Source organism: Rattus rattus, chromosome X (genome assembly GCF_011064425.1).
Source record: "Rattus rattus isolate New Zealand chromosome X, Rrattus_CSIRO_v1, whole genome shotgun sequence".
Classification (NCBI taxonomy): Eukaryota; Metazoa; Chordata; class Mammalia; order Rodentia; family Muridae; genus Rattus; species Rattus rattus.
In genome coordinates, this window is record NC_046172.1 from 36599004 (window position 1) to 36615682 (window position 16679).

At 32.9% G+C, this 16679-nt stretch overlaps 1 protein-coding gene across 1 annotated transcript in view; it reads left to right on the forward strand.

The window, feature by feature from the left end:
• Window positions 1–16679, forward strand: part of Cnksr2 (connector enhancer of kinase suppressor of Ras 2) — a 227289-nt gene that overhangs the window by 137512 nt on the left and 73098 nt on the right. The window contains 2 exon segments of the mRNA XM_032889343.1: window positions 2954–3087; window positions 6164–6375. Of these exon segments, the coding sequence (XP_032745234.1) occupies window positions 2954–3087; window positions 6164–6375 (346 nt within the window).

The following is a 16679-nucleotide window of genomic DNA, read 5'->3' on the forward strand; positions in this document are numbered from 1 at the left end:
CAACTTGTTATAATTAGAAAATTTTCAACAATTTCAACTTAATTTTATTATTTGTTCTATGCTGTTATACATCTTCTTAAAGTTCCTTAATGATTTTCAAATGCTTTCAGTCATTTTATTTTATACTATTTCAATTCTTGTCTAGAAAATTTTTAAAATTAATATGTAGCTTATTTTTCTAATATCAGTGTCAAGGTTGATATTTTAATATGATTCTCAAAGTAAATGTTTTCTTTCTAAGTCTGTTTAGCTTGACAATAATAGCACAAACAATACAGAAAAGTATCACATATGTATTGAATATCTACTATGACCTTTAATTTGTATAGAGCATACTGATAAGCCAGAGGACATCCACACGATAAACTCATTGAAATATTTCCTCTGGTTTATCTCTTAATAAAATAAAATTCAGCCAGTTGAATTCAGCAACATAATCGAGTCATTCCTCCTTTGCTCTGTAAGAACAAGTAGTATTGATTTTATAGCAGTTCATTTAATCGTCCAGGGTAACATAACCAAGTCTGGTATCTAGTTGAACATTTTAACCCTTTTTCTTATATTAATTTTCTAACATGATAACTCACATTAACTCTTATTAACAGCAACTCCTTGTTGAATATAGAAATGAAATATAATATTTTTCTTATTATTTTCCAATATAGTGACTCACATTAAATAATAACATTAATAGCAACTCTTTGTTGAAAATAGAAATGTAGGCATAATAGATATTTGAAGGAAGTTGGCATAGCTAACCCTGAAATCTAGAAAAGGAATTCACAATTTTGGCAGGTTGCTCATGCAAGTTAAAAATTCCACAAGTCTTATCCTCATACTTAAGGCATATTTAAATATTCTTGTAAAAAGTTGACTGCAATTCTTTTTTTCTTTGTTTTTGGGTGTTATGGGAAGAAAATAGATACTAAACAAACAAATAAACAAAACCGTAGATTACCAAAGTAAAAGTATAATAGTAACCTTACAAGAGAAGAAAGACAATAAAATTTAATTTAGATTACTTTTTATTAAAACCTTGTGTTATTAGAAAGTGTTCTGAAGTTCTCTTGTACTGTTAGGATATTTTAAAGTTAAAGTACATTGGAAAGCATACTGATAATTTGTTTTTCTTTCATAGTAAATTGATTTTTAGAGTATTGGAAATTAATATACTGTATATTAAGTTTTTCTTTTCCTGCATGTCTATTACGGTTGTTTGTACCTTGAACCAAAATACACCAACAAAGAGTAAAAGAACTGTAAGCTGTCATATTGCAATACATACAGGTGTGAGTGTGTGTGCATGTGTTCTGTATCACTGAATCTTTCATTCAAATATCATAAAGGCATGAAATGCACTTAAAATTCATTTTTTATTATCTTGGGCTTCATGGCATTCATCAGTACAAATGACTCTTCTAATCATCTGTGTAATCTCAGAGTTTCTCATTGCCAAGAATGTGGTTTCTATGGGGCAGGCATAGACTAGCTCGATTATATTCTTAAAATATATATATATATTGTTAGACAGGGAACTCTTTATTGCATACTGTCATAATTTCTAAAATTCTTTAATTAGTGCCTAAAGTTTATGACACTTTCAAATCATCACATGTGATAGAAAATTAAGATTTCATACATCACCATTCCTTTTCCTATCTCTTTTTTTGTTTAATTTTGATTTTGCATACATTAAACTTTACTGTCCTTTTGGAAGGAAGTGTGATTTGAAGCTATTAAGATAAGCTGTGTAATGAGGAAGGTCAAAGTCATTAACTGAGTCCCGAATTGTGTAGCTTATCCCAGTGACCTACATTGTAATTTCCATTGTATTTATGCCTGGCTTTCAAAAATGTTTTGTTATCTGTATGGAAGTAATGCTACAATACAAATAGTTGTAATATGCATTTATTTGCGTGTCCAGCATTTGCATGTTGAAGTACTAGAATTGTGAGTTTATCTAGATTTGCCTAATGTGTTTCATACAGGCTCAAATAGTACCATTTTGTCATGTGAAGATGCAGTTCATTTTGTGATCATTTTCTGTTTGACATTGCATTGAGGATTATATTTTAATGTTAATTGTTTGTACACTTAATCATATATGTAAGATACATATAAAATTTGTGAATTTTAGTTCCAATTTAGGATAATTTTTCAATCCACAAGATTACTCTCACATCCTTTGATTCGTAGAATTGGGAATGCTCTTAAGACATCGTGATAGATGATTAATTCCGTTTATACAGTATCTTTAGAAAGCAACCTCTATTTAATGCTTAAAAACAAGAGATCTATAGGCATGGAGCGAGAGATGAGCTTTGAATAATAGATAAATCCATGCGCCTGTGAAAGATGAAATGATTGTGTCATGATTGTTTCACCTTATCCACTATACTTTTAAAGATGTAATAGAAAATGACTTTGAAGAGACAGCTTTGTTTTCATGTTGACAGAAACTATATTTTCCTGCAAAATACTCTCCTGTGTTGATCTCTATTTTTGTGTTACCTTCTCTGAGCCTCTGTCACATTCTAACATAAAACTATTGTTTGTCAAATGTCAGTGAGGATGTAAGCTAAGTCATTTATGAATTATTTTTATTAGCTTTCAAAAGTGGGATTCCAGAAAATTTAATTTAAATAGTTTCTCATTTTTAAGTGACATAACTCTTCTCATTGCAAATCATTGAGTAGTACTTTTATTTTATAAATAGCTTTTGGTTGGTTAAACCATAGAAAAGGTGAGTTATGAAATGCATGGAAAACATTATTATTATATATTATTTGTTTGGGGGGACCCAAATGAATATCCATATGGTAAATAACACTTTCTTGATTTCAGCCAATTTCAAAAATTTGAACAAACATAATTTTTAAATGATAACTATGTGTCATTGTTGTTGTTTTGTGTTGTTTGTGTGCGTATGTATTTTCTTTTTCATTTTAACCAGCCTCTTATACCTAGAAGTCCCACAAGCAGCGTTGCCACGCCCTCCAGCACCATCAGTACACCCACCAAAAGAGACAGTTCTGCTCTCCAGGATCTCTACATCCCCCCTCCTCCTGCAGAACCATACATTCCCAGGTATAAACCATCCAGGTTGTTATTCTGGGCAGCTTCTAACTAAAACTAATTGCTTCTACACTATGAAGTCAGTTCTTAAAGAACAATTTGAATATTTTTCTCGGGAATTCTGAACCCATTCTAAAAAGTACTTCCTATGATAGCAAATGTGTTCTTAATAACAAGTTATCTCACATGATAGGAAAGTAATATTAAATAGCCAAGATTATTTTACAAGGTAATGAGGGAGGATTTTTGACTGTGAAGCCACAAGAAATGTCAGTTCTATATAAAACATTTCATATGTTTTTAAAGGGATAGTTTAGAGATGATTCCTATATTTTCTTAAATAAAACTAAGAAGTATTTACCATCTCACATTTTAGATGCTCATTTAAAAATATTGTAAGTAAATCTTTTATAGGATAGGAATTTTTGCAGTATATAGACATACATTGTATTTTTAATTACAGTTGTACATGATAAAAAGCTTTCTTACCTTTAAAAAGAGAAAAGGCAAGAGTAGTTGAATTAAAATTTTTCATACCATTACATTTTTTAAAACATTTAAGGGAATTTTTGCTTTAAAATGGTCATAATTTTATTGTCTTTTGATTGTATATACAGTCTTATAATGCAAGTTATGCTTTGTACTTACCCAACTTTCTTGTTTGTGATGTGAATAAATATTTTATAGGTCCTTAAGAAATATTAAGCTTTAATAACTAATTTGTCTTATTAAACCTAGTATGTAACTAGGTTAACTGTAAAGAATATCCACTAGGGCAATGATCTTTTAATCTGACTCCTTAAATCTGGAGTATAAGTATAGATTTTCTGTTTGCATATGCACATATAAATTTAAGAAAAGTGAACATGTTTATACTACATTAAGTTCTTCAGAAAACTCATACTATGAATGCACACATATACATACATTATATATTTAATTATATACTTATTTGTATATGTTATTACTTTATTTCACTGAAAATTTTTGTTTTCCTTGATACATTACTCAATTTTCCATTATTCAGTATATTCTATATAGTCATGTTTAATAAAGTTGACCTGTTGATAAAAGGCTGTTCCTCTATAATACTGTATTTTGAAAATTGGCAGCCCTTGCAAATTTTTCCCACAGAGGATGTCTGTATAAATATAACATGATAAACTAATAGGTCTAAATTACCTTCTGTTTGTTTCATTGAGTGTGTTATTTAATGTAAGCCTCACTTGGAAATCTGCCAAATACAGATGAACAGACCTTACTCAGTGTTGTTAGGTTCACTACATTGTTTCCTACCTCGTGCAATGTCAAGTTCTTTTCAATTAAGAACTAACAGTAAGAAAACCTAACAGGCAATTAGTTCAAGAAGAGCTTTCAGCTAACTGAAAATGAAATTTGCACTGAGATTTATATTTGTGTTCTTCGTGTTTCAGAACCAGTTGTGTATTTATAGTTCAGTAATAAGCAATATATTTAAGAGATGAAAAAGTAAATGATTATAAAAATGGTAGCTATCTGGTGAGGAAATACACTAATAAGACAGCTCTCTGATTGAGTCAGCTTTGAGAATATTATTTATTGCTTTCTACATCATTAAAATATCTGGATTATAGTTCTCAACTTTGGACATGTAAACATTTTCATATAGATAAATACAGATTTTTGGTAGGCTGAGATTCAAATTATTGAGTGCAATTTTTATAAATTTATCACTCATTTCGTAAGGTCCTATGAGATAATGACATATGACTCAGTTTACATTGTAGAGTTACGAATTTTAGCCGATATATTTGATACAAAATTAATGTGTTGCATAGTTTGATGGTGCTGACTTTGTGATACTTTTTACGATATACTCAGGAACACCCATTACCCAGTGAAGCACAATGATACATGAGAGGAAAAATATATTACATTGGCATTTATAGTCAAATTGTAGAAGACAATTTTTAAGATAAATTTTCACAGATAGCCAAGGAAAGATTTAATAAGATAAACAAGGTGTTTTTTAATTAGTCCTAGAAGGAAGCCTTCATTATGAACTCAGTCGCCCATTACTGTCTAAAAACAATGGCCTTGTACCTCGTTAAAAGTTTCACAGGGCTATAGAGGTGGAAAAACAAAAGAAAAGATATGGCAATGCGAGGGGGCTGTAGGGGAAACTCAGTAGTAGAAGCAGGAGAACAAAGGCATAGATGGAATGCAGGCTGCACTGAACAAACAGGAAATACGTTTAGTAATACAATTGAGAGATGAATTAATAAAACGACTTAATTTCAAAATTGAAAGGAAATGTTTTTCATAGCAGAAATGAGATTTAAGGATCTCGTAGTAGTTGAGAATCTCCTGAGTTATTACAGATGAAAAAAAGATGGTGTATAAAATCCATTCCTGATTCCTATTTTGCCTTATTTGCTTACCTTTTCTCCATGAGGAAACATTGCTAATGTGTAATGTTTTTTCTATAGAGCTTTCTGGTGGTTATCTATATACCTTTTTATTTCTCTGAGGAGACACCTAGGTTTGAATATTTATACGATCATCATATTGGGGTGTCTACATTATTAAGCTGCTGTTTGAGCTTTGCTTATAGGTATAATTTATGTGGGTACCCAATGTTATATATCGTTATGGTTCCCATATATCAGGGAATGAATACGTAAAGAAACTTTGTTTTTCTTGTGCCATTTCAGAATAATAATAAGATAAAATAGACAGAAGAAAACCATATGGTTAAATTGTTAGCATTATGCCTAGTATCTATCCTTTTCCTAAAACCAATCTATATGCTGAAATAGTTTTTCTTCTTATGACATGGCACGGTGAAAATTAGACTAGAGCAGAAATCAGAAGATCCACAATGTGTTTCTAGCTGTCAGTTATCTCTATGACACTGAGGCCAGTTATTTAAACATTTGGCCTTACTCTTTTGTGGGAAAAAAAAATAATAATTTTAGCCTAGTCTATCATTTTCAAAGAAATCTTATAAAGATCTGAAGATACATTATATAGTGTTAGTATTTTTAAGGCGCCTGTAATTTTGTATGACCCTAATAATATGCTCATCTCTACCTTTATGTTGCTTTAGGGACGAAAAAGGAAACCTTCCTTGTGAAGATCTCAGAGGACATATGGTGGGCAAGCCAGTTCATAAGGGATCTGAATCCCCCAATTCATTTCTGGACCAGGAATATCGAAAGAGGTTTAACATTGTTGAAGAAGACACTGTCTTATATTGCTATGAATATGAAAAAGGACGATCAAGTAGTCAAGGAAGACGAGAAAGCACACCAACCTATGGTAAGAGTCCTTCCCGTATGTTCTGTAAGAGCTGTATCTGCCATGAGTCTCATTTACCTTTCCTAGACTTTCAGTCGATTGTTCTTGAGTATTTAAAATTATCAGTTACACCATGTACTTCTAAGTAGACTAGCAAAAATTTAACACATGATACTAGAAATTATTCTAGAATTTTCCAAAGAATAGTGAACATTTTAAATAAATGGCATGTGAAATCATAGACTCACATGTATATCTTCTATGATAGAGGACAATAATAAAGTAATTCAAGAGTTTTATGTAAGTATAAATACTCATATTTAACATGACTTCTTTGAAATGAAATCATTTTCTTTATCCTCAAGGATTTGTAAAGAATCTTTTAGGTAGGCTTTTCTGGGGAAAGTATAATATAAGGCTTTATACTTTTAAGAAGCTGTGTGATTGATCTTATGTTTGAGTAGAGGAAATTTTTACCTAGAAAGAAATAAGTTTATATAGGTCATAGATGGACGTAGAGCTGCTATGTTAGGATTTTTTTAATGGTTGACTCATGATTTTCAATGTATAACCAAGAAGTTAACACAATTACAAATAATTGAAATTGATATGCTGTATCTCTAATACTTGTATGTGAAGGTCCCTAAAATGTCAAATGAAGAGATTTAATTGGAAGACTATGCTTTTCCCTGTCCACTTTCAAAGTAAACCTTTAGCGTGAAAAGCAAATTCTTTGAGAAAAGACAAGATTTTTCCATGATAATTTCAGCCCGACTTCATCCTCTGTTCCCGAAACAGCAGTCATTTCTTCTTACACTTGCTTAATTTTCTTACTACTATTTGACAAAATTATATATATTAAGGTGACAAAAATTAACCTAAAGGTAGAAACCACTTCTTGTCTTTGCTCTTGACTTCCTGCTCCAGCCTCCTGCTCCTCTCCTTCTCCCTTCCCTACAATCCCTTCTTCCACTTGCTCATGCTGGCCTCTCCTCCTCACTGTCAGACCCCCTCCTCCTCCTCCTCCTTCTTTCCTCCTCCTCTTCCTTCCTCTCCCTCATCTCCCTCCTCCTCATCCTCATCCCTCCTACTCACCATCGGTATCTCTCACTTTCTCTGCCCTTCTACTACCTCCTCAACTCCCTCCCACATTGCTCCGAATAAACTCTATTCTGTGCTGAGACCCAGAATAGAAGCCAAACGAAGAGTAGCTCCACAGATTATGCTATGCTGTACAATCCTGTAGTCCTGAATCCAGATCCAAATATGAAAACAAATCCCAGAAGCTGGCCTTCACATCGCACATACAACATAAAATACATGTACACACACACACAGACATACTGATGGATACACAGAAATTTAAGAACTGAGCACTTATAGCATTGTGTTTCACTGCTTTCACGTGACCAGAGAGTTGAACAACTAGGGCTATACAGCACATCTGCGCTTATTTTCTCACACATCTAGAATGCCACATATCAAAATTAGATAAATAAGATTTATTTATTAATTATACACTGTAGCTGTCTTCAGACACACCAGAAGAGGGCATCCGATCCTATTACAGATGGTTGTGAGCCACCATGTGGTTGCTGGGAATTGAACTCATGACCTCTGGAAGAGGTGCTCTTAACCACTGAGCCATCTCTCCAGCCCCGATAAATTCTTTATTTAAGGGGAAATTATCATCAGCAAATATAGTCAAATATGAGTTCTTACTTCAATAACTACAAAGTGTTACTCCTTTCAGACTGCAGTTTAAAGAACCTGGTTCTGTCATGTTCCACAAAGCACATTTTCCCCAGTAAAATAAAATACCTTAACTTTAGAAACTTTATATAGTCTATAGATTACTGATATTTATATGTATTAGCTGAGAAAAAAAATAATGGTGATATAATGGCAAAAGAGAACTAAATCAAAATCACTGAACTTAAACTATAATCATTATTGTGTTAAATACAACTTAATATATATTTTTAGTTAACGGGTAATTATGAATGAATCATGGATTTTTTCTAGGCACAACAGAAGACTGCTCAAAGTAACATATAATGTATTTCTCAAAGCGATTGTCGGTGATGGAAATGTACTCATCAGTTAGAGGAAATTTATTTCCATAATTTTTCTCAAAATTAATTCATTTGTTAACTTACTCAGCTAGTATTTGGTGTATACACATATAAAGTCACCCAGGCACTGGGGACACACGGGTGAATAAAACTTAAATGTTCCATGTAAGGTAGGCATAACCCAAAGGTAAAAATCACTATAAAATATCAAAGATGTAGTAACTTCAGGTAAGTAGACGAATGTATATAACATGTTAGCTGTGGAATTGAAGCCTGGGAAGTCCAGCAAATAAACATGACATTGATGTTTGATTTTAAATGTTAAGCAGTTATCCAGGATTTCTAAGTGCCCATCAGACCCAAACACCTGGTACTTCTCAAAACATAGGTCTGAGAACCTGAGGGTGTCTATAAATCTTTAAGCTAAAATCTCAAAGTTTCCAAAATAGAGCGCTTCATACTTTGCTAAGTAACAAAGGAAATTTATTTGATTCTTCAATCAGTCCCGTCACTGAACAGACAAAGTATTACAAACACTATGGAGTTCCAGAAATTCTTCATTCTTCTGAAATGTATTACAAAACAAGCTGAAGTACCAAAAGGTCACATGTCTTATCTTTCAACGAATAATGATAATTAAACTCACTGGCCTTTGTGTGGTACCTCAGACGTACTGTATAAGTTGTTTATACTGAAAACATTCACTTTCATTCTTAGTCACAGATACTCTCATTTTCAAGTATGTAAATTAAGCCACCAGTTAAGGTTATTAGGCGGTAGACTGAGTGAGATGGCAGCCATTTCTAATCCCAACAGCCTAGAAGTTGAGGCATGAGGACTGTTAGTTCACATTCAGCTTGAACTAAAGAGGAAGATGTGGGTAAGCCTAAGGTCCTAGAAAAACATTCTCTCAAATAAAACAGAATATCAGAAAACTTCGGATGAATTTGGATAATCTTTAGAGACATAATACACTTCATAGAACACCGATGTACTTTGGTTGAATATGTCTCAATACATTTGTATTTTAAAGTACCATACATGTACATATGAAAATAAGGAGTTTATTTTATACTATCATATTAGTTACTTTTCTCTTTGCTGCAACAAAATATCTGGCAAAAGCAACCTGAGGAAGAAAGGAATTGTTTTGGCTCACAATTTGAGAGTGCTGTCTCGCAGGAAGGGAAATCCATGACTATAGGAGGTTGAAGCTCCCAGTCAGGATGCAGAGATTAACTCTGGGTCTCAGCTGCCTTTCCCCTTTTCCTTCAGTCTGGTATCCTAGCCCATGAAATGGTGCTGCCACATTTATGGTGGATCTTCTCACCTAGTTAGTCTAATCGACATAATTTCTTACTAACGGGCCCAGAAGTTTGTCTCTTAGATCTTGTTAAATTTACATTAACCATCACAGACAACGGTAATCAAGCATAGATTTAGGGATAAATATTTGAAATTTTTCTAGTTCTATGATATAAAGCACAATTACTTAGCCAAGGTGCTTACATTATATGCTCACTAGTTTTAAATGAATGAGTTAAAAATATAGGTATTTGCATAAGCAATTATACATATAGGTAAGAATGAACAGGGGCAGCTCATCTAAAAAATAATAATGCCCATGATCTTTGATTTATGTTACGTACTATTTTGAGTTTATAAGGCATTCGCCCATTTAAACCTCCCAACAACAGTATGTGATTTATCCAAATTAAAGTATCTGTTTATACCTGAAAACTCTGAAATACAGAGGGATTAAAATTGCCCAGCTACTAAGAAATAGAGCTGAAATTAAGGATACATGGATGTTAGTTGATTCTAAAAGTGATGTTATTAAATGGTAATATTAATAATAATAAAAGTAATATTAAAAAGGAAATTTCAGGATGTTGCATTAGTTCTTCCAAATATGTAAATTTTATCTCAAGCGAGCATATATAGACCTAATTTTATGTCATTGTTTATATGTTTTATAACTATTCACACAACAATCAACATTCATTTGCATAGATATAACTGACGGATTTTTTAAAAGCTTGCTATAATGTAGGTAAGGAACAACTGTGTGTTTTATAATTTTAAACCAGGATAAAATTTGTTTCATTATTCTACAAATGAAAACAAAACTAGTTTGAGATAATTTGCGGAAATAAATACTGTTTAGAAACCACCCAAGAATGGGTTTATTCTCTGTAGCATAAGCCATACCGTGATCTTGTCTGTCAATAGCTAACTATTCCAGAATCCTGCCTAGAATTAGACTTTGTTCTTAATTTTCATTTTATTAAAATTAAGATGACTTTCTGGCTCTCGAGACTTTGGTGAGAGTTTAGACAATATCACTGCTACTTTTAGCCTCCATTAGCACATTATTAGATAGTATTTTTCATTGTTGTCATTTTAAATGAAAACAAAGTTAGATCATCTTTTAAAAAGTTTGGTCTCAGGCTGCAGAGATGGCTCAGCAGTTAAGAGCACACTGCTGGTTATCTTCTGGAGTTCAATTCCCAGTGACCACATGGCAAGCTTTCAACCATCTATAATGGGACCCAATGCCCCTCCTCTTCTGATGGGTCTAAGACAGTGACAGTTTATCTCCAGTAATAAAAATAAATAAGTCTTAAAAAAATTGGTTCATCTTCTCGTGACTTCAATTTAGAGCAGTGATTCTTTCCACCAGTGTCCTTTATTAGTGGATTCCTTGCCTCGTCCATTCCAGCACACCATTCCAGCACATTATTATGCATAGAAATTTATCTAATGTGTAGGCTGAATCCTCTTGTGGCCCCAAGTAGTCAAATTATGTAGGAAAAGTGGGAAAATAATTTCAAGTATCTTAAGGATTGTGCAAGTTGGGAAATGGGAACTCCTTTCTTTTCTGTTTGGTTGAAAATCCAGTAGCTCAACAAAAGCATACAAATGAATACATGGTATTTGGAAAATTATTCTCTTAAGTATTACTTGAACATATTGTGCATTGACTAAATTTTGTGTCTAGAATATTATACCTAGACATTTTGGACCTGACTGATAGAAGAAAATCAAATACTTTCTCCCCTTTATTCATGTAAATAGTAAATGGCTTTAATGCCCTATTATGCCATGATGAAGGGCAAAGTTCTGTCACTATAAAATAAAAATGGTATTTGTATGTTTCCAAGTTTGTTATCATACTAATTACCTTTCATTTTGTCTTAAAAAATTATTCTCTTTTAGGAAGTGTAATTATAATTAATATTTTTCAAACATTTCACAAAGGTTTAAATCACAAAATATATTTACTCATCTTTCATTTCTGAAAAGATGCCTGTTCTCTTTATTGTCATTTTTTCTATAAATAGCTTTCTTTGCAGGTAAAATTCACACTTAATTCATTAGCTATACTAGAGAAAAAAGAAAATAGGGTACCACCCACAGGATATATCTATATTCAAGTAAGAAGTACTGTTCCCAAAGAAACAATGAGAGAATTTAATGAATCTGGAATATGAAATGTAAACTATGCTCACATGAATTATTATCCTTTTGTACTTTTGAAAACAACTTATAAATAACTCTATGTTGGTTAGCTTTGTAAAATAGCTTTTAGCATCAAGCTAATGGGGATAAAGCACTGTGTAACTAAAGGAAAAGCAGTTCAGCAATATTTTGACATAAAAATAGAAAACTCTATTCCTAATACGAAAATTAGAATAATCATTTGGGGAATACTCTCTTTCTCAATTATTACAATTTTGTGGGTAGAATAGAAAAGCATTATTTTTGTTTGGTTGGTTGTTTATAATATATTTATTTTTATTGGATATTTTATTTACATTTCAAATGTTATTCGCTTTCCCAGTTTCCCTGGCTATAAACCCCCATCCCATCCCCCTCCCTTCTTCTTCTTTGAGAGTGTGCCCTCCATACCCACCCCTTAACATCCCTCTGACATTCCCTGCACTGGGGGGATTCAGTCTTGACAGGACCAAGGGATTCTCCCATTGGTACCCATCTTTTGCTGCTACATATGCAGCCGGAGTCATGGGTCTGTCCATGTCTACTCTAGGTAGTAGTTTAGTCCCTGGGAGCTCTGGTTGGTTGGCATTGTTGTTCTTATGGGGTTGCAAGCCCCTTCAGCTCCTTCAATCCTTTCTATAATTCTTCCAACAGGGACCCCATTCTCAGTTCAACGGTTTGCTGGAAAAGCATTAGTTTTCAGGTCAAATGAACTTGAATTTGGCATCATGTAGCTTGGCTTTTAATACTTGAGCTTAAGTGAGACAACACTTATAGGTCAGGATTTTATCTGGAAAAAGATAGAGTGACAATACTGTTACTACTGTATCCATAGACTAAACAAGGCTTTATATATGTCAGTCACTTAGCACAATGTTTACCTCATAGGACGTTCTTAAAAAATGGTACAGTAATGGCGTACATAGTAAGTGGTTGCTACTCATAAACCAAATGTGACAAAGAATTTCAGCTACTTATAAATCATATTAGCATTTAATTCCCTTCCTTTCACAGGACCTAGTAAAGGATTAAGAGTAAAGTTAAATATTCATGTTTGGTCTCTACTAAGCCAATAACCAACTATTTAAGTATAGCAATTAAAATAAATATAAGCAAAATTAATTAATATTTAGTTAATTTTGGTGCAATATTGTTATAGAAAAAGGAAGAACATGTAAACTGTTAATAATACTCTAAACTGTGTTTATCCAAGTCTTAAACTCCACTGTAGAAAGCATCAGGTTGCATTATGGGTCAATTTCAGAAATCCAAATATGACTTGGCACTTTACACTTTCTTAAAGTTTTAGACGAGTTTTAAAAAAAAGGATAAAATAATGTGAAAATAGAAGTGTTGTAAACTCCAAAAAATAAACCCGGGGTTGATTTAGCTCAGTGGTAGAGTGCTTGCCCTAGGCAAGCGCCAAGGCCCCAAGGCTACGGGTCCCCAGCTCCAAAAAAGAGAAAAAGATAAACCCTTTGAAGAGAGGTTTATGCTGAACTAATTCAAGGAAACAGCTAATATAGAAAACAGTATAAAGGAAAGGAAACTTTTTCCTAAGGCTATGGAATATTAGTACATAGAGAAGACATAAAGATGGCTATGTCAGTTTGGTTATTTAGTTCACTTATCAGAAGAAGAACAAAACTTTCACATGACTTCTTCAATGGAATGGAGTGATGCAGATGAAATAGTGCTCTCTAGTACAGACAGAATGGAAAAGCCAAGAATAGGAAATTACTTCAGAATTCTCATCTGGAAACATTCCTGCCCATTTGAGGACATTTGGCAATTTCTTGAATTATGGCATACTACGGGATGCATGGTCTTAGTGGCACCCAGTGGGCGGGGTAGAAGATGAGATTGCTACTCTGCATTTTGCAATACTCAAAGTGTCCAAATATAAAGAATGTCCAGAATGCTGTTGTTGAGAAACCCCATATTCTAAGGACTAAATCTACAGAAACAGATACTGGAAAACTCAGTTAGAGACCTCATATAAGGCATTCATGGTTGTCTTGTTTTTAAACTAAAAGAATGTAGGAAATTATCCCTCTGGAAATATATATATCTATATTTCTTCATGATTAGTCTATTCCCTGAGCAAAAGTGTTATGAGATTGTGACTGTCTATAATTATCTAGTCTGCCCCACAACTAAACAACTAAACTAACTATGACATCCCTTGGAGCAAGATAGTGATACATTATTTCCCTGATTGAAATTAGAATGCATTTTCTCTTATTGAAAATGTAGCAAGTAGCATTTGCTAACAGCTATGCTTAAGTGTTAGCTTCAATCATAATGTGGATTAAAATAATCTGACATTGTCTTATTTTCTTCAGATCTCTGGTTTTGAAAGTCTATTAAGGAAAAGTTGTGTGATTTTTATAAGACTGGGATATTTACATATTTTATACTCCTCGTAGATAAATGTAAACAGCATTGAATGTTTGTTGCATTTGGACTATGTCCAGTGTTTCTGCAGGATATTTGTACATCAGATCTTTGGTTTGGGAGTCACAAATATGTATTAATTACCAGATTGATAAGCACCTTATAGAACACATTTAGGAAATACTGAAAGACTTGTAATTTGGCTCAAATATCCCAAATCTTTGGTATCAATGATAGAAATTTCTTTGCATTTTAAGATCCAAACAGTCCTGGGGGCAAAAAGTTAAAAAAGAACTAAAAAAAATCTAAACAGAAAAGTTGCTATCTTCCCCCAGTTGACTTGTTAGATGTCATTGATTTTTTTATCTTACAGAAAAACTAGATGGACTCTATTCATAGGATAAATTGTATTTGTGAAAAATTCCAAATCAAAGTAATAAAAACTAAGTAGAACGTTCAGTGGACTGCATTCTATAACCTCTACTTGCAGAGTTACTGATTCCATTGCAAAATGGTTTATTTTAGAAATCATAGAAGAAAATAGATCCTAGGAAAGAAAATATTAAGGTGTTGTGGTACATATTTTTTTCAAGAAACCAGGTGGCTTAGAAGTCATGTTCTGACATGCGTCAATGACTCTTACATACATTAGTACAAATAATTAAAACAATGTTGACAAATTAAAAATTATAATGCAGATAACTCCTGTCATTGTTTTCGGTAACAGGCACCTTAAATGTCTCCCCAACTGTTCTAAGACAAAGGACTTTACAGATGCTTCATTCCTGATTTATGCTGTAATTCTTCATCAACCCCTCCCCGTCTCATCTATCTTCTTTTCTTTCTTCTTCCTTCCTTCCTTCTCTTTCTTTCTTTCTTTCTTTCTTTTTGGTTTCAGGTACTATCTGCAAAAGAGAATGTTTTTCCTTCTCTGGGCCTGTGTGACCTGTTACATACCAATATTGGCAAAATTAGGGTCCTTAGACAGTAAAGGTACCACCAAAGTCTCCCAGGACCTCAAAAATCTCCCCTCCTCTCCACTCCCTGCTTTGCGGCCTCCAGGGCTGAGAAGAACTACCAGCACTAGAATCGGTTCCGGCTGAGTCCCAGTCTGATAAAATTAGCCCATTGTTCCCGCTAAATATTTCTAAGAGTTTCTGGAGGAAACATAACTGCCTCTGAATAGTGAGAGGGTTTTCAACACATTAACTCACTCAAGACTCTTTGAATTGATTTGAAAGGGTTTTCACATATTGGTTCCGCTCAAGACTTTTTAATTGATTAATTTGTACCAATTTAAAGCATTTAAACAAATATTATGTGCAATTAAACAAATAATGTTGCATGCCAATGCCATCTTTCTCGTTCAGGTCTATATTAAGCTGAGTGTAGCAAGAGGCCAATGTATTTTCTCAAATTTTGTTTTATGCCTCCATAGTATTGAAAGGAGGGCCCAGAATTATTCTATGTCCCCTAATCGTCCTCATTCTTTTCCAATAATTCTCTGTAATTGTCAAGGAACAAAAGCAAAATGTAAGATAAGAAATTGACTTCACCCAAATTCATGTAACTATATGGCAAAATTTATCATAAACACACACACACAAATATATATACCCTCTGTAGAATTACTTTATAAAATAATTTGATTAAAAAGTTAACTTTGTGATAAAGCATTAAAATGACCATGTGATGTTGACCCTGCGTTCTGCACTTACATCACTGCTCAATTCGAGTGTAGATCATTTTATAAAGCAAGAGTAAACACAAACAAATATAACCTATTTTTAGAAAAGATATTTCAGTTGTTTTTGGTTTCTCAATAGGGAAACCATAATAAAGTATAAATCTAGTAACAAATTCAGCTTACATTAGCTTTTTGTTGTTTATATGTATTATTATAAACTATTCTTTAAAAACAATCAGCCCATTGAAATACTAACAAGCCAGATTTTCTAAACGTCTTTTCACTAAAAACAAAATCTTTAACTGCAATGCTAATGATTAAAATGCTCACTCTTGGTTATTTTATTAGATCCAGATATACATTCATTCTCCTTCAAACATTTTACTGACTTTACATTTGATTCAGTTTTACTTCCTCTTTGAATGTGTGCCTCTCTACCTTAAATAACCCCAGGATGTTTTCCTAGAGATGCAGTCAACCATCTGAAAGTAATTTTTCTGTCTGGTATGCGAGGAGTTTGATGGGTTTATATAGCAAACTTATAGCTTAAGCATTCCTTACTATACTCATTTTCATCAAAATATTGGCTGAAATATTTAGAACAGATGCATACATGTGTAACTTTCAGCCTCTAGAGAAAACCTTCTGTGAGCGTTAAGTAGTAT